The sequence below is a fragment of the Sebastes fasciatus genome, chromosome 4 (genome assembly GCF_043250625.1).
Source record: "Sebastes fasciatus isolate fSebFas1 chromosome 4, fSebFas1.pri, whole genome shotgun sequence".
NCBI classification, from domain to species: domain Eukaryota; kingdom Metazoa; phylum Chordata; class Actinopteri; order Perciformes; family Sebastidae; genus Sebastes; species Sebastes fasciatus.
This window is the reverse complement of record NC_133798.1, coordinates 34,800,313-34,819,920: the sequence shown is the minus strand read 5'-3', so window position 1 is coordinate 34,819,920 and position 19,608 is coordinate 34,800,313. Positions and strand designations below refer to the sequence as shown.

General features: G+C 37.5%; 1 protein-coding gene across 1 annotated transcript; it reads left to right on the top strand.

Moving 5' to 3' along the window:
* The first annotated feature begins 415 nt into the window (after positions 1–415).
* Positions 416–17,367, top strand: scamp2 (secretory carrier membrane protein 2). The gene is made up of 9 exons (XM_074633835.1): positions 416–649; positions 5,062–5,139; positions 6,381–6,470; positions 8,445–8,556; positions 9,686–9,814; positions 11,404–11,563; positions 12,691–12,792; positions 14,670–14,787; positions 15,386–17,367. Exons 1-9 carry the CDS (start codon positions 593–595, stop codon positions 15,530–15,532), a joined length of 993 nt encoding a protein of 330 aa, XP_074489936.1. The 5' UTR covers positions 416–592; the 3' UTR covers positions 15,533–17,367.
* Positions 17,368–19,608: the final 2,241 nt, after the last annotated feature.

Below are 19,608 nucleotides of genomic sequence, written 5' to 3'. Positions count from 1 at the left end.
TTAGTATTAGTATTAGCAGTAGTAGTAGTATGATATAATTTGTTTGACATAATACGTCACTATAAAAAATCAATTTAATTATTAGTAATTATTTTCATATTACTTACAAAGCTGTACAGAAGCTTTATTTTATTGGTATCTATGTGATCCGTTGATAATAAAAATGACAGTTTTCATTATTATTATTATTATTATTATTATTATCATTATTATTATTAGTACTAGTAGTAGTAGTAGTAGTCAATATATATATACAGTGTATATATATATATAAGATAAGATATTCCTTTATTAGTCCCGCAGTGGGGACATTTGCAGTGTATATATGTATATATATGTGTATATATACAGTGTATATATATATATATATTGATAATGATATAACTTATACGTCTTTTGTATTGGACTTTCTATCATAAAGAAATTATAAAAAAAAAAAAAAAGAACCAACGCGTCACAGTCCAACTGACTGAGTGCGCATGCACCGTAGCTTCATTCGAGGAAGTGTCCTGAGAGGCAACTCTAACTGACGGAGCAGAGTTTGTTGTTTATTCCGTTCACAGAGCACAAACCGGCCCGCAGCCACATCAACATGTCGGAATTTGATAACAACCCGTTCGCAGACCCTGCCGGCGACAACCCTTTCAATGTAAGTGTGTGTTTTTAGATCATATTTAGCTGGTAAAGACTCAGTCGAGCTGTGACATATTCGTTAGAAGGTAGCCAGCACGTCAGGAAACTTGTCGGGTGGATGTGGGGGAGGGATCTAAATCCGCTCTCCTGCCAACCATTGGACAAAGATGACATGATTGACAGCGCTTAAACCAATCAGCGCTCTTTGTTTCAAAAGAGGGCGGGGCGTTCTGCTTGCTTAGTTGCAGGAAGTTAAACTGTAGCCAACCAGGAATGTGTGTCAAACCCTTTTTTAGGCACATTAAAACCTTTACTATTCACTTTGAGAGGGGTTTATATCATTGGGCGGATTTCCTAATATGTTGGATGTGATTTTATATAATTTTGGAGTCCTGTACATTCCCAAAAGACACTCTATTTCAGGCTAGCTACTGTACCTTCTGGTTAGCTCTCTGATTAGAAATGCTAACCTACAGGATGTAGCCTGGAAGTCTGTTCAGTCTACAAACAGCTCTGTAACTTCATTGTGTTTATGTCAGAAAAATGTATTGTATGTATGTATATCCGGATAACGTCTGGTCTGCTGTGTTCTGTTAGTATTGTACAGGGCTCAGAAGTTATAGGCCATCTGTCACTTTTGCTTCCATGTTCAAGTAGCTGACCTACAGATGAAAGTGTTTCTTTAGTCAAATGATGTCAAAGTGGACTTACTGATTAACTCTTCTGGACTGCACTGGAAATTAAAATTTTTATTTGATTTAATTTACTCTTTATTTAACCAAGTTAGTCCCATTGAGATTAGGAACCTCTTTTCCAAGGGAGACCTGGCCAAGACGGTCAGCAGCAAGAACACAGAGTTGCAGCCACAAATAGAGATAAAATACAATTCACAAACACTAAAAGCTCTAAAATTTGCATTACAAGAGAACAACAAAAAGACAAATGGGGGGACACAAACGGAACTTTTCTGGGTTTAAATGACATGATCCCTGGGATGTATCCTCACATTTCAGATGAAGGATGCATTCCAGACTTTTCCAAATTTGTTTGGACAAGTTGCATGCAAACATTGCTTATATTTTGTCAACATGGACCTTTAAAGGGGCACTCCAGTGATTGAATATTGCACATTCATTTTTTTTTGTGATCAATTTTTTATTGGTATTTAAGCAAAATTATATAGGGTGGGGTTACAAATTGATAGATCACCAATAGAGTAAAAAAAATATATAATCACAAATGTCCATGTACTAATCAATACAAAATTGGCAAGCAGCTACAGAAAAAAGAAAACGAAAAAAACAAATATAAATATTGCACATTCATAAAGTTTGGGTACTTGCGTGAAGCACATTAAAAGAAGAATGATTGTCATAAAAGCAGCAAAGGGCGATATATGTATATAATACAAGAAATTCATGTCAACATATTAGGTAAATCACTCATATCACACTACATATCAAAATGAAGAATCTGTGAAACGTATTTTATGATTATGATTATATAACGCAGACACTTTTACAGTAGTGCAGAGTCACACTTTACTATATCAGGTGCACACATTGCTTACATTATGTCAACATGGACCTCTAAAGGGGCACTCCAGTGATTGAATATTGCACATTCATAAAATTTGGGCACTTGCGTGAAACACATTAAAAGAAGAATGATTGTCATAGAAGCAGCAAAGGGCGATATACCGTATAAAAAACAAGAAATTCATGTCTCAAGAGCAAATGGCTCCACATATACCTTTGTAACATATTTGGTAAATCACTCATATCGCACTACATATCAAAATGAAGAATCTGTGAAACGTCTTTTATGATTATGATTATATAACGCAGTCACTTTTACAGTAGTGCAGAGTCACACTTTATTATATCAGGTGCACACAGTGGCCGTGACGTCAGTGTAGACCACGGTTTGTTTGCTGGGTATGGAAGTGACTGAATAAATAACCTACATGTCGTAGCAGCTGGATTATGTTGTCTATGGTGTAATGCAGCGGTTCAGGTGGACTGAAGGAGGGCAAAAATCAGGAGGGCAAAAATAATTGAAATTGGGCACCCTTTGTGACCTTGAAGTGCTTTTTCCCCCCCCTAATCTACAGTGCGCTTTTATGACCATGTACTTCCAAAAAATGTTGGCACTGTGAGTGACTTAAATCTATTAAGTAGCAATATCCAACTGCAGCCACACCTACTGTAGGCAATCAACAGTTATCACAGCAAGTTTCCTGGCACACAGACTTTGAGGTCAGAGTATCATGCTGATTTTATCCCAAATATACCTGTTTGGGTTATAATTTGTCACATTTTCAGACCTGATTGATATAAAGCTCTACATCAGTATCGGTAGAGAGGTGTTTTTGTGTGTGTTTCCACACCCCACTGCTGTTATTTTGAACATGGTGTCGTCTTGTTTTGGCTTGTCCCAGCTTAGTCCTTATTTCAGACAGGTTTAGATGTTGGTTATAGATTTCTTCATCCATTGCTGTCTATGCTGTGTCATCAAAAGACACAAGCTGTCTCTCAGTTGTGACTCAGACACACATTTAGCATAATATGCTGTTTTGAATACCTCCATAGGCTGTGACGATCAACAAAGACTTCTTAAAAGATGTCATCTGTCATTTAAATCCTACCCTGGCATGATGATATGTTTTGAATAATCCATAAGGATATGATTAGTTTTGTTTTTGAGCTATGTTTTTGCTCCAAACTGTCCCCTCAAAAAAGTTTGATGTATAGACAACCCTGTGTTTCCTGCTGGGAATGTTTACAGGTGTGTCATTAGCAGATAAGTAATCATGAGTAACGTCACACTTTTGATCACATGTCCAGTGAGGGGTGATGTGTTGTTGGGTTATCATCATGTGAGGTTCTTGTTCTCAAACCTAAAAAGGAGAAATTGACACAGATATATTCTAGAAACAGTTATGACATTTGTTAGTGTGGTTTAGCTATGCTTTAGTTTTATTGTATATCAACTAGGTCTGCAACTAACAATTATTTTCATTGACGATGAATCCTTTGATTATTTTCTTGATTAATCGATTTTCTATAAATTCAGAAAATGGTGAAAAATGTCGATCAGTGTTTCCCAAAGCCCAAGATGACGTCCTCAAATGTCTTGTTTTGTCCACGACTCAAAGATATTCAGTATACTGCCATAGAGGAGTAAAGAAACTATTAATACTAATATTTACATTTAAGAAGCTGGAATCAGTGAATTTACTCAAACCAATTAATCGATTATCAAAATAGTTGGTGATTAATTTAATAGTTGAAAACTAATTGATTAATTGATTAATCGGTTGAGCTCACAAAAGTCCTGCAATACCCACAATCCATTTTGCTGCCTTTTCTATTAAAACAACTGCACAGATGACAGATGCGGTAACAGATGTTACAAAAACAAAAAACAAAGCATTCAAATACTGACAAGGCACTTTCACAAGCCAACATTTAGGACCAACATTAGATTGGTTTTCAGCTAGTTTGCACGTGATGCATGAACTAAATTAGGATTTTTGTTCAACTGGAACAGTTGTGTTAAAAGTCCAGTGAGGCATTTACAGGTTTTTAGGTCACGGGTGTGCTCTGATTTAGTCAAGGAATGTCTTGGAAAACTCATGGAATTCATCAGGACCAAAATCTGCTCTAAACTTCTCAGACGCTGCAGATCGGCCTCTCATATCAGTCAGAAACTACTGAATTAATCATCACGTCTGTCATCATACACTTGAGTCAATTAATGTTTACCAAGCCTAACCTCTGTTAAGAAGGTAATGATTCATCAGAGGTTATTGCAACAACAGCTGGATGTTATCGTACTTCATTTTATGACTTGGTCAAAGATGTTTCCAGATTCCATAGTCTGGACTCACTTTCCTTTAGGTTTACCGTCAGTGTTTCAGGAAATGAAAGTTTCTAGGAAAAGGTTCTTCTGAGGATAAGATAAACAGCAGTAAATATTTGTTTTGGTGAAAACTGATTGTTCATTTGATTGTGTCTAGTCCAAGGTTGTACTCTTTTTATTTTCTATTATAATATTATTATTTATTTTTTCCTTAGTTACTTAGTTTATTATTTGTTTGGTTATATGTTTTCTATTTTGTCGCTGTTGTGTTATATAACACTGGGTGTTGTTCTGTTTTTGTACATAATTTACATGTTACATCCTTCTTTATTTCTCTTTTTTTACATTTCGTTATGCTTTTATATGCTAGCAACTAAAAACGTCCCAATTTCCGCCCGCGGATCAATAAAGTATTTCTGATTCTGATTCAAGCAATCGAGCAATTGAGATTGTTAGAATTCATTTTGTTAAAGTTGATCTGGTTTATGTAGATATATATTTGTGGTGATTAGCTGAGTGGCTGATAATGAAGAATGACACATGTTTTGTTCTGTTGTGTTCCAGGATCCGTCGGTCACACAAGCGACCAACATCAACACAGATCCAGTTGACCAGTACAACCCATTCCCTGCTCATCCCACAGTAAGACATCTAAAAGCTGTGTCCTTTATCAACTTGTTTTTTTTTTCTTCTACTTTTTTATCATTAAAGGGAGTTAAAGATAGTTCTGGTGTGATTGTATGAGGTATTTATCCATAGTCAGTGTATTACCTACAGTAGGTGATGGTCGGCACGCCCCCAGTTCGGAGAAACAGACAGAATTTACCACACTGAACCAAAGCAATGTACTGCTGTGAACGGGGCTGGCAGCAAAACAGATTTTAGCCACCTAAAAGAATATTAGTATAAGTGTACACTATATTTAGAATATTTTCACCGCTTTACCTCGCCGTCACACTGCCCTTTCCGACGGAGAATTGAAGCCGTTGTGTTCATCTATTCTCCGACCAAAGCCACCAGACTCCATTGAAAAAACATGTAATTCTACCTCGCAGAACACAGAGGTTATTGGTCTACCGCTGCATTGATCGTTTCATTTATTTGTGTGAATCCGAACTAACCAAAGTCACACAATAACACAAACTAACAGATCGAGGCAACGGTAGACCAGCAACTCCTGTGTTACGCTTGATAAAATTGCTGTTTTTTTCAATGGAGTCTGGTGGCTTTGGCTAGAGCATAGATAACGGCTTCAGTTCCCTGTCTGAAACATAGACTGTATAGCTGTCTCCCACCAAGGTAAACCAGTGAAAATATTCTAAATATAGCGTACACTTAAACCTATATTGATTTTTATAGGTTAGGCTTTTAGGGGGCTAAAATACGTTTGCTGTCGGCCCCGTCCACAGCAGTACATTGTGCGGTAACTCCTGTCTGCTCCAAACTCCAGTAGGTAATACACTGACTATGGATCAGTACCTCATACAACCTCACTTCAAATAACCCAAACTATCCCTTTAATTTTTTTTTCTCCTCATGGTCCTCATCTTTTTTCAACCTGTATTATTTTATCTGTATGTGTTTAAATGTTATTTTTCTTACTCACGTTTCACCACCCAATCTTTTTTTCTCCTCTTATTTGATCTTGATCATGCCCTACTTGCTGTTTTTCCTTTATGTTTTGTTCTTGTTCTCCTCTTCCTTGTTAGTCTCCTTGTTTTCTTTGTTCTCGTACTCCCCATCCTCCTCCTGCTTCCTCTTAACGCTCCCTAACTTTCATTTCCTTTCCTCCCTCATGTTCTCGTTTGTCTTGGTCTTGTTGTCTCATCCTTGTACATCTCCTCACAATCACTGTCATTCGTTTGCTTATTATTGTTTTTCAGGATGGCCTAGCTACTCATACCACTCCAACCGACGCCCCCCCTCCCTACCAGCCTGCAGTGTTACAGCCGTCTACAGAGCCCAGTCCGAAGGTGAGTCACCTATTACTGGACACTACAGTACATACTCTCTCTCTCTCTCTCTCTCTCTCTGCCAAACCCTCCACTTATCTGCTGCAGTTCAAAAATACTACTCTGAAGTAGATGTGAAGGGCAGTACTTCCCAGGGTCCTGTTCCTATTTTGTGTGTGCATATACAGTATATTGCAGCTCTGTTATTGTTCACACAGTTGGTACAGCTGTATGCTTCAGTTTTACACAAAATAAAGGCAGTACAAAAGAACACAGAACATGATTAACTAAGGTAGCTGAATTAAATAAATAGCTAAGTTAATGAACCAAATAAAGAAAAGAAAATACGACCCTACCCAGTAGCCACTACTGACCGATCCTCTGCCGGTTCCTATTTACTAATTTATATGTTTCAATCAATGAAGTTAGGCATCGTCAGTGGTGGGTAGTAACGAGTTACATGTACTCAATTAACCTTTTAGAGTAGTTTTACTTGAGTAGATCTTTAGAGAAAATTCATTACTTTTATCTTGTTACATTTAGATACATTCATCGCGCTACTTTTATTTATTTATGTTATGCATTCATGATCCGTGGTCGGCTGGTCTCAGGTCTGCTGGCGCTCTGTCATCCTACCTCAGCCACGCCTCCACATGGCTCCGTTCAAAGCAGCACGGCTGAAGCTACAGCTGGAGTAACGTTCTCTTGTATTGTTCTTTCACATAGCGATTATAGAAGTGTACAAAATAGGCTACGTCAAATTATTCCCAAGCGACATACATGAGGGGATCCCCGGCATATTCTCTATCTTGTAAGGGGTCAAAAAATATTGAGAACCTCTGCACTAGATAGCACCAAGGTTCCAAGAATCCGGTTCAAGATCCAGAGCTAATTACATAGACTTAAGACTAGAGAACCCAAAAACATCTGACATACAGGCAGCATATATTCAGTGTGAATTATACCTTTAGCCAACAGTTTGCTTATTTTAGACATGTAACTGTAATATTTATAATAACCATATGTGACTAAGAGCTTAGCCATCCATTCTGCCTCCCAGTACTGTCTCTTCAAATAGCAAGTGATACTTGAGGATGTTTAGTGGCTACACACACACACACACACACACACACACACACACATGTACTCAAGTTTACACAATATTATAATGAGTCTCCTTGTTCCACTGATCGTCTTATGAATATTTATAAATAGCACTGAAGATCACCTGTGTCCTTCCCTTTTCTGCCAAGTCAGACATCAGAGGATCATAAATATGTATTTTTGGTTTTACATACTGTAACGTGTCCTTTTTAAAAATACATGTATGCGTTTATAAACACTTGCAATACTCAGAATGGCTGTTGAGCTATGGAAGGCGGAACCTACTGAAATAAAAAAATAATTAATAAATAACTAAATGACTCGATAGATAAATAAATATGACATTAAATAAAGCGAAAATAACATTAAAAATAAATGTAGCCATTAATTGATAAAATGTGACATAAATTTATATTTCTGTTTCAATTTGCTTCTTTATTTATTTATCTTTGTATAAATTCCCTTATTTATTTACTCTTCTGTTTAATTTTCCCTTTTATTTATTAATGTATTATTTGTATATTTTTTAAATTGATTTATTTATGTTTGCATTTATTGTTTATTTATTTTGTATTATTTATATTATTTTTAATGTATATATGTGTTTATTTACATCTGTTATTCATTTATGCACGATTTTCCATCTGCCTTTCGCCCCTTATTTATGTTGACGTCTACATGCAGCTTCTAAAATCATTAACAGTGGCTCACCCCTTCCCTAGATATAGTGAATCATTTTTCATTTGTCCTGTTGTGTCTGTGCATTTGTATATAATGTGAAACTCCTGAGAGTTGCTGATGTGTCTCTGCACTAATGTCAGCAAGATAAATTCCTGCGCATTCAATGTGTTGTTGAGTAAAGTGTTTCTGATTCTCCTTCTTCGCCTTCAGGCGACTGCTGCTGCAGCTCAGGCCAATCTGCTGAGGCAGCAGGAGGAGCTGGAGAGAAAAGCTGCCGAGCTGGACCGCAGAGAGCAGGAGCTACAGAGCCGAGGCCCGTCAGGTCATTAGAGACAAAACCTCTCCTCCTCCCTCTGCAGCACTATCACAACACAATATGCAATGTGTGCATTATATGTATCAGAGATAATGTAAAAACATTCTTGCACACAGGCTGTGAAAAATACACTGAAGTGAAATCCATATCATGCACCCACCCAAAAAACACATTTTTCATAATATGATATAATGGCAGAGTATAAAATTCATATTAAACTAAATAAAAAATCTGAAAACTATTCTGGTGGCACCCATGGATGTTGTATCACCATTCAGCTTGGTTTTAAATTTACATGGATTTTCAACTTTATTTGCTGTTTGCCGAGTTAATCCATTTATCTCTATATATGTAGGAGATATAATAGTTCTGTGCAACTTTTATTTATATGGAATATGTAGATAGGAGCCCCTCAAATTTGTGTACTGAAAATACTAAAAATCCCTACATTTTTACTGCTTATTCTACGGCATTTTCTATCATTTTTGAAAAAACGGTAGTCCCATGTGCAAAAAAACTAAATATAGTTTGATAAGAAAAACTCACTTTTCGGTTTGACTGATTTTGAAAATTTTAAATTACGCCGTGGGCACAGATGGGATATAGCGCCGTCGCTGAAGTGTAGCGCCCACCCTTCTGTTCCCCGACCCCATGTTAACAGTGTTAGCTCTGTCAGCACTCTGGCTGTTGTTTGCACTGTTTGTGCTGTTAGCACAACACAGAATTACAAAATTGTGATCCAGATTCTTAGTCAAAGCTACTTATCAAATGAATATATCAAGCATTTGCAGGTTACAGCATCTGAAATGCAAAGATTTTCATTTAAAATCTCTATGTTATCAGATCATTTTAACTCTACTTCCTCATTAAAGGTTTAAATATGTAAATAGATAGAATTATTAATACATTTAGAATTACCACCTCCGCCAACCAGTCATGTTGCAGTTTACATCCATATATGTCCAAACTGACATCACTTCATCATTTTATCCTGTTAAGACATGTGTGAAATTGTCATAATTAGCATATGAATTCTTAAGTTATGGTCAGATCGAATTTTTGTCTTTCTTTTCCTCTAGGGGTGAGACAAGCTCTTTCTTTCTAACAGGACAGATGTTGTGTCTTGTCTTAACAGGTAAAATGAACAACTGGCCTCCACTGCCCAAGTTCTTCCCCATCAAACCATGTTTCTATCAGGACTTCTCAGAGGAAATCCCCCCCGAGGCCCAGAGAGTCTGCAAGATGATGTACTATCTCTGGATGTGTAAGTACAGTTAAATGATTGGTGTGTACTGTAAGTGTACATCAGGGCTGAGCTGTAAACATTTTTTTATGTATTAGCATTTTTACCTTTTTGTATTCAGAAAAGACACCTGAGATACCAAAACATATAGTGTGTTTCAATAACCAATGCTGGCAGAGCTGTAAAAATGCCACCTTGTGGCAACATAAACACTTTGCATGTAGGTAATACTGATACCTGCTGGTGCCATGGAGCATTTAACATTAAAATGTCTTTTTTCTTTGGACATTTATTTAGTCCTTGACTTATATTGACTTTTATATATATATATATATATTTATATATAAAGTATATAAAGTATATGAAAACTTGCACTAAATTTTGGCGAGGAAAAACTGGCATGGCCATTTTCAAAGGGGTCCCTTGACCTCTGACCTCGAGATATGTGAATGAAAATGGGTTCTATGGGTACCCACGAGTCTCCCCTTTACAGACACGCCCACTTTATGATAATCACATGCAGTTTGGGGCAAGTCATAGTCAAGTCAGCACACTGACACACTGACGGCTGTTGTTGCCTGTTGGGCTGCAGTTTACCATGTTATGATTTGAGCATATTGTTTTATGCTAAATGCAGTACCTGTGAGGGTTTCTGGACAATATCTGTCATTGTTTTGTGTTGTTAATTGATTTCCAGTAATAAGTATATACATACATTTGCATAAAGCAGCATATTTGTCCACTCCCATGTTGATAGGAGTATTAAATACTTGACAAATCTCCCTTTAAGGTACATTTTGAACAGATAAAAAAAATTAATCACGATTTACTATGGACAATCATACATGTCATCTTGTTTTGAGATAATCTCCATTTTAGTATTAGTACTGCTTCATATTGTTTTGTGTTTCTTTTTTTCCCACTTGGACTTTTTTGGCAACGGATTTGCAACAGATTTGTTGCCGTTGTTTTCCTTATTAGCGCTGCTAGCCCCGTTAACTGCGCAAGCCACCGGCTCAGTCACCGCCATGTTGAGGGTCATTGAGAGGCAATAGATCTGCTCTCGATTTCACATTTAGCACCTTTAAGAAGATTTCTTCAACGATTATTAGCCATTGGTCCTTTGTTGACAGCGCTACCTTTTCCCAGTTCCTTGTAATAGCTTTTTTACTTGCTAGTAACATTATTTCAACCAAATATCTGTAGCTTCCCTCTACACTGCCTTCAGAGAACCAACAACTCTTTTATGCACTTAATATACCATTTCCTAAACACAGTTATTTTCTGACATTTCCAAAAAAGCATTAATCTATGTCTGTAAATTGGTGGAAGTATGGTGAATATTCCACATGTTTTGCCAGTCATCATCTGATATTTCAAATTTAAGCCGTTTTTCCAATTTCTCTTTTATATATGCATTATGTTTTTTAAGTGCTTAGTTACATATACTATCATGTTTTTACAAGTTGTGGTATGTTCATCAGTATTTACAGCTTTTATAGTCATAGTAATAGAGGTGTTTCTGCTCTACAAATGAAGATGATGCTGATATTAGCAGCAGTAGTAGTGGTATTATTTTTGACTCTTGTCTCTCTCCGCTGTTTCTTCAGTCAACTGCGTGACTCTGTTCCTCAACCTGCTGGCTTGTTTGGCTTACTTCACCGCCGATACAGCCTACGGTGTTGACTTTGGCCTCTCCATTCTCTGGCTCATCCTCTTCGCTCCCTGCTCCTTCCTCTGCTGGTACCGGCCCGTCTACAAGGCCTTCAAGTGAGTCTCCACCTGTAAAATCGTAAAATGTGTGTGTGGCCTTTATAATACAACAGTCGATTCATGTAGATATCTATAACAAGTATAATCATACTTAGCTTGCCTGTTCCTTCAAGAGGAACTCAATGCTAAGTAACTGTGAGAAGAAATCTTATGTTTCCATGCCAGCCACTCACCTGTAATAACCTACATAGGCAGCTTATGTATTAGTGATAGCGGTAGATGTAACCTAGTCGTATAGGAATGTAATTTTCCTCATTTGCTTTAACTATTGTACATAAGGTGGTATTTTTTTATTATACTGTGGCCATGGAAAATACTGTTTTCTCTTTGGTTTGCATGTCAACACCTCATTCAACAGAGTTTTATTCTGTTCTAAGTAAATGCTTAAGGTATATTAAACTGTAAGGCCTGAATTTTCACTTTTATTTTAATGATTATTTTAATTATTTTATATATATATATATATATATATATATATATATATATATATATATATTATATATATATATATATATATATATATTATATATGTTACTTATTGTACTTTTTCTTATATTTAGCTCCTTTGCTCAATGTTGTATAACTTTTAAACTATTTTAATGTATTGTGCCATTTCTATTTTTTTAAAACACTTTATAACTTTATTTTGAAAAGTGCTGTATAAATAAAGTTTATTATTTTTATTATTATTATTATTATTGTTATTGTTATTGTTATTATCTAATAGTTAGCCATGGTATAAGCACAGTAATACACTCTGCGACATCCCAATATAGAAAATAATGGACTTGGCCACGCTATTCTTTGCTTCAACCTCGTCCTTTATTTTGTTGAACCCCGACACCTGGTCAGACATGCACAGCACATGCTTACTGAATTGTAATACATCATTTTTACAACAACAAAACCTAGTAGAACAAACAGTTGGTTGCCTTCTGTATGCATTCATACAAACATTATACTGATGGAATGACCTGCTAGTTCATACAGTAATGGATCAGTAATCTTCTCATGAGGTTATGCGTCACTTTTATTTTGAAATTGTCAGAGATTCTTTGAAAGTATTTTCCAAAGTGTTATATTTTAAGTGAAATTTATGTTGTTGTTGTTTTTTTCATTTTCAGGACTGACAGCTCCTTCAGCTTCTTCTTCTTCTTCTTTGTGTTTTTCTGCCAAGTGGTGATCTTCATCATCCAGTCTGTCGGCATCCCCAAGTGGGGCAACAGGTGAGTCACACGCTGCATGTTTCATGTTGACATTGGGAGAGTTTATGAAATAAAGCTAGGATTGTGTCCTCGGTGATCAGTGAAGTCTCAAAAGTGTGACATTTTTGTCAAGTTTAAGGTACATTCAGACGTAGCATGAGCCCCAAGTCCAGGCAGCAAGTTAAAAAATATCCAAATCCAAATCCCATTCAATTAATTTGTAGATTTGGCCACCACATTGGTGTGCACTGATCCATAAACAAATAGATTGTAATTAACAGTGGTTTGACTTTTTAAACAAGTTTTTTTATAACTTGATTACCTTACACACTTTTTCTTTGCCAAATCCTACTATGAATAATTAACACTAGTCAGAAGAAAAACATGAAAATCTGAACCAATCTGAACATGTTAATAACAAAATACTGATTGACTCCTGATTGATTTTAAAGGAGTGTTCCGTGTACTTGTGGTTCTTTGCCTTTAGTATCAGAAGTACTACCTTTCAGCCGGCCTATAAGCTGCTGTCCTCTCTCTTTTTTACTCTTTTTCTCATTTTTTCTGCATTCCTTCAGAGACTTTTCATCCTTCAGCCTCTAGCCTGCTGCCTCTCTGTCTGCTGGTTACTCTGTAAGTTTCTGCTGCTCACTGTCTCTGCTACGTTCTGCCAACACTCACCAGGGTTCCTACTTAAAACAGGGTTCCTACGCAGTAAGGAAAAGTATGGAATTTGATTTTAGTAATTTCCAGGTCTGGATAAGTATGGAAAAAAAGAAAAGAGAGTATGGAAAAACATTTTTGTTTCCAGACTTTTGCCCCTTTTCTGTTTTCTAAAATATATAATTCAGAATTTCTATAAATAAATTGATCATACTAGCTGAGTGTTTTTCATGACCTTTGGAGCAGCCAAAATGTTTACTACTATGTGAGAGAGCACCAGAGCAACCAGAGCGAGCTTGATGTTGTCAAAAGCAAGACAAGAAATAGGCTATGGCGTGAACGCACACACCTACGCAGAGTAAAGGAATAAAGTCTCAATGCAAATTCAGGAGGCAGATTCTGTTGAGATTTTCAAATCTTCAAGTCTTTTTCTCTGTGACCTGGCCCGTCCTAGTCTCACTGGCTGGGTAACATTCAACTGATTTCTGCTTTGATAACTAGTTATTGTTGCTACAGTATATGGACTATTTAACTCAATCATGTTAAATTACTGTATGTTTGGGATTATTCCCGTATACATGCGTATGTGAAGGCTCATAGTTCTGTGTCTGATGTTATATTTTAACCTGTAAAATGTGCAGACTCTTTTTCGTGATGCACACTTTTTAAATAAGCCATTTGATTTAAAAATATCACTTTCCAGAATGACCCTGGTCCAAGTGGCTCTTCATTTCCCCCTTCTTCATTTTATAACAGTACTTCTCATCTCATCATGGCTTTGCATAATATCAAAACAGACACAGTCAAGGGGACACTTACTTGTTTTTTAGCGCTTCCTTTGCAGATGAGATGCAAATCACAAAGCAGCACCGTTTTACCAACATATTCTGAAAACAACAGAGGCACTTTTATGTTAATTTACCGTCACTTTGAAATGTGTTTTATTTGATCTTCTAGAGCATGCACTCATGTTGTAATAATACCGCTTTTATTATGCTCATTATTGAGTGATATGAATGAGTTTTTTATTCTGCCTCTTCCTCTTGTATCATCTCAGCTTTTCTTTCACGCTGCTCCTTCAACACATTCTTCTTCTCTCCCTAAATGTAACCCAACTCTCCTCCAGAATATATACATACTGTATATGTACCTCTATACATACTGTTGAAGATGCCCGTCAGTTTGATTGATGTAGTTCATGACATCATCTAAAAGTTAACGGTGTTTGTTGACTCCAGTGGTTGGATCGCTGCCTTCACCATCATCGCTGCAAACAAGCCGGTGGGAGCCATCATGATCATAGTGGCCATCCTCTTCACCATCTGTGCCGTGCTGTCAATCATCCTGCTCAAGATGGTGAGACTTTATTCACTTGTTTTCATATGTTCAGTTCTAATTTGTGGGTTAAAAGCTACTGTATGCCCTTTGATTAATCTGTGCTTTTACTTTGAGTGTTTTGTTGTATTAACATACAAGTTTGGAATTTGACCCCAAAATTGCCGTTTGCATTGAAATCTCAGAACGACTTCAGCAGACGGAGTTTGACCAAAATCAATTAAAGGGGACATATCATGAAAAGCTCACTTTTTCAGTGCTTGTGCTCATACATTTGGGTGTCTGGAGTGTCTACCAACCCACAAACTGTGAAATAAGACAAACCAGTCAGCTTTTTTATGAGCTGTCTAGATCAGAAAAACATGTGATTCAACAAGCCATTCAGATTTGGCTCCCCTTCCTATGTCACATGCAGGCTCATTAGAATATACCGCCAACAGACCGTATGAGAAAAATAATGTGCTTTTTGAACGTTAAAGCATGTAAAAATGTTCTAGTAGAAACCCGTATGAACGTATGAACCTGCAAAAGAGCAAGATATGTCTCCTTTATACAAAAGCAGACGTTGAACCACTGTGACCGAGGGCAGCCTTTTGCTCACCATCTCTTCTCTCTTCAGGTCCATGGCATGTACCGCCGGACCGGGGCCAGTTTCCAGAAGGCTCAGCAGGAATTCTCGCAGGGCGTCTTCACCAATAAAACCTTCCAGACAGCTGCTGCTGGTGCAGCATCCTCCGCTGCACAGGGAGCTTTCCAGAGACCCTAAATGATGGTAGAATGAGCTGAGCTCCATTTAACAAGGTCAAGGTCTATACGTTATCAGGTCTAGATGATTCATTAAATCAACGCTGAGTGAATCAGGAAGCCGAGGTTCATTGTGTTTCTTCCCGTCTCAAATTATAATCTAACCTGATAACGTATAGACCTTGAGCTAGGTGAGGCTACATGATTAGTCTCCCTCCTTTCACCCCCACTATCAGTGCACATGTAATTCCCCCACCTTAACTTTGCTTCTCACATTCAGCGTGTCTCCTGCAGAGGGACTGCAGTCGGGGGGGGGGGAAGTCTCACATTGAGTGCATTCTGAGGTGGAAAGCATGAATGAAGTTGACTGATCGCTATTTCAGTTTGTCCTGGCTTTGTACATTTTGTGTGCACTTTTTGGCGATGCTCTTCAGTGTAATATGTGACTGTGTGTGTGTATGTATGTATGTATGTATGTGTGTGTTTACTGGCATGCTGATCACATGTCTTCATGTGGGCGCAGTACGCTTTTGTTTCTCCACACCGCTGGTGGACTCCGATCCTGTAATATAAATAAGATGAAGTGGTTTTTTTCTGTCTCAAAGGCATTTCTCTTTGTTGTTGAACCTATTTTGGCGAAATATCTCTCTTTTATGTGCTGCAAAATATCATTCTAATAAGGAAGAAAAGTAACAGTTGAATCACACAGTTAATCGTGATCTGTATAGCGTTAGATTTCAAGATTTTATCACTATTACTGTAACTGTTCATTTAAATCTGTGGGAGAAAACACACTGGATTCCCATCACTTTCAGATTGTAGTACTAAAACATGTGCCTTTGTCTTTTGTCTGGAGCCAAACTTTTGCCAAGATCTTTCTGAAAAACCACTGTGGTGTCAGAAAACTGGTAGAAATCCTGTATATTTTGGTATTTGGTCACATGATAGAGTTTCTACATAAAGATCATATCCACAGAGGAAATCAGAGTGTTTTACTTCCATTAATTTCTTGCTTGTAAACAGCCAATTTAGGCCAAATTACTTCATCCGATTTTTGTTTCCTATCATATACATACATTTTTTATGAAGCAGCTTCAGCTTCTTTGATCACTGCCTTTGAAGAGTTGTTTCTAAGGAAACCAAAGCAATACGGGCGTATAAAAATGGAACATTTTGCTAATAAAATTAGTTTACAGTTTGCTTTAATGGGCTGAGCCTATTCTATTGATTTTACTAACAGACAGTAAATGCAGGAGGAGGAACGGTTTATTTTTCATGAAGATTAACAGTGTAGAAATGTATTCAGCTCTAATGAGGTTTGACAGGAGAAGCAGGACCTGAATCCCAAATTTCCCTGATGTGTCTCTGATTTATAATTTCTACAAGAGCGGTGTAACCTTGCCATAACACTTATCTTCCTTTAAAGAGAACCAGTGTCTCAACATCACCAGTATGCAGCTGCTGCTGCTACTGCACTTTTTTTCCACATAAAAAACTTCTTGAAAGAATTTCAAGTCTTCCTTGTACCTCTCAAAGACGACCACCAATCTCTAAATTATTTGTGTACTGATGTATATTTTCTATGTGATTACTTATATTGAAGAACATGCACACGTGTGTGTATTTGATGTACTGTTTTAAAACATCAGCTTGGATGTAAACACACGTTGGCAGTCCTGAAGAACGACTCCGATCATCGAGTGATAGCGGTCTGATTTAATGTTCGATCTTACATCCATAATTACATAATAAAAGACTTGTATTAATTCACACATCGCTGTATGCATCGCTTCGAGAGAACGAAATCCAGTGCCTTTTGTATTTCAATATAGCATCTAATAAAATGCTTTGCTTTCATTTAAAGCTGTAATTGTTTTTTTTTTGCTTATAACAATTGTTTTTGATAAAGTTATGAATGCTTTACAAAAAATATGTAAAATTCTGAACATAACGTAAATAGATATGGCTTTGCTTTTAGTTTAACTTATCAGGTTGATGAAGGCTTGTTTGGCATTTTTGCACTGATGATATATTTAATCACCATTTAATCAATGTTTCACCATTATTCTCCTGTTATAAACATTCAGTCTGTTTCTTGAATAAAGAGAAGAGTTGATTCTGGTTATTTAAACGTGATAGTTTGAAATGGTAAAGGCACTTTTTACTGTTGAATCACGTCATGAAACGGATCTAAAGCTTACTCCCAAACTAACAATTTAAATTTATCACCCTGCAGATTCTCCACAATGGGGAGCTATTTGGTGACAAACATGCACCGTGTAAAGCGGCGGTGTAAGAATCAGAAATTGCTTGTTAACAGCGACACCTGTGGCCGTTAAGTTAACGAAAGTCAGCGCCCTGTTGCTTCCGTGTAGTTTGTGTTGGAGTCTGAGTCTGAACAGCGTAGCCACCCGCAAGCGCGCATGGGACACCGACCCGCAATGATTTATACTTGTAAGAAGTTATAAACAGTCCCTTTAATTAAAACAGACATTCTTAAAATAAAACATTGCACAAGTAGACATTACCTTGTTTTACAGGGTTGCAAGTCAAAAAGGATGGGAGACACTGATCTAAAAGAAAGGTTCTAACTGCAGCAGTTTAAGCTGCGTCTCATGGTGCCTTCACATGGGGTCGTGTTTACCGTGTTCACGAGAAGAGTCCATATGAACACCCACCTCTTGTCGTATTCACGACCTAGTAAGAGTAATGTTTCTGAAAGCTCCGAGTTCACGACTCGTGACGTGTTTGTTGACGTTGTCAGAAATGGCGCAGGCCATGGAGGTTAATTTTTCGGTGCATAATAAGTTAATATATTGTAATTTTAGTCAGTTATTGTTTTTCTTCGTAATTTTATAATATGTCAGGAAAATGTTGATATTCCCAACAGCCTCATCTTTTTCCTGTCATTATTATGTCTTTGCATTTACTGCATGATGACCCAGTTGCTAGTTTGCTAAATTGTTAGCCTCTGTGGCTTCTAGACGTCGACAGTAACGTTAATATTGCCGTTGCTTAGCGGCGGTGTTCTTCACGACTTAACCACTGGAACGCCAAGCATATCGTGTACACGACTTCCCATGTTGTAAACACAAGCTTCATTTGAAGGCACCATCAATTCAGATACTTCCATGTAGTACACCGTGTACACAATCTACTTCTTGTGTAGTGCGGGAATTTCAACGGGCTAGTGTTGTCTCAAATGAAACATGGCTGTTGTACACTCGCCGGAAATGACGATCGCCCTTTGTTAGCTAGCTAGCAGCGTTATCGTTTGCCGTTCCGAATCATTACAGACTGCTAAGTAAGAGATAACGTACAGCGAGCTGATCATTGTTGTGAAAGAAACCCCGACAGGGCGATGCCGGAGGGGTCTCTCATCGCCTTGAAGGGGATTCTTTCACGACAATGACCCGCTGGCTGTACGTTATCCTGCTTATTACACAGCTACTTACTGAAGAAATCAATAATTTGACATAAAAACGGTCCGTCAGAGTCCGACATCAGAGCTGCGCCCATAGCAACGGTCTGTTATACATAGCAACGGTCTGCCATAAAGAAATAACAGACTGTAGAACGCCGTGATTGACCAATGAGAATCGAGTATTCAACACAGCCGTGTAATAAATTGACCTAATAAACAATACTGATGGCTTCCATCTTCTATCTCTACAATATAGTGGTGCTTACATTTGTATAGTGCGGTGTTCAACGGAGCAACCGCAATCGCTGCTGGAACCTCCCCTATCCGCTACGTAGCATGGCGACCGTTGAGGGTGAGAAGTGTCCAACGTTCCACACTTGACCGTTTACACCATGCGGGTACTTATCTTGCATTTTAGCATACTTATGCACTCAAAATAACAGTAGGATGGAAGTATGCAAATTGGGATGCAGCATTAGACTTGACACCTGCAGACAATAAATGCTAGAGACTTTTCTTTAATTGTTCTTGCCTGTAGGTGCCCTGTAGGGGTCGGACTGGAACTGAGCAGATGGTTTTGTCTGGTGTCAGAGGGTTTCACATCAGTAGATTCTCTGATGTGTCGCTCGCTTGCTCAGGTAGTCCTGCCCTTAGACAGAACATTTAAATTCAAT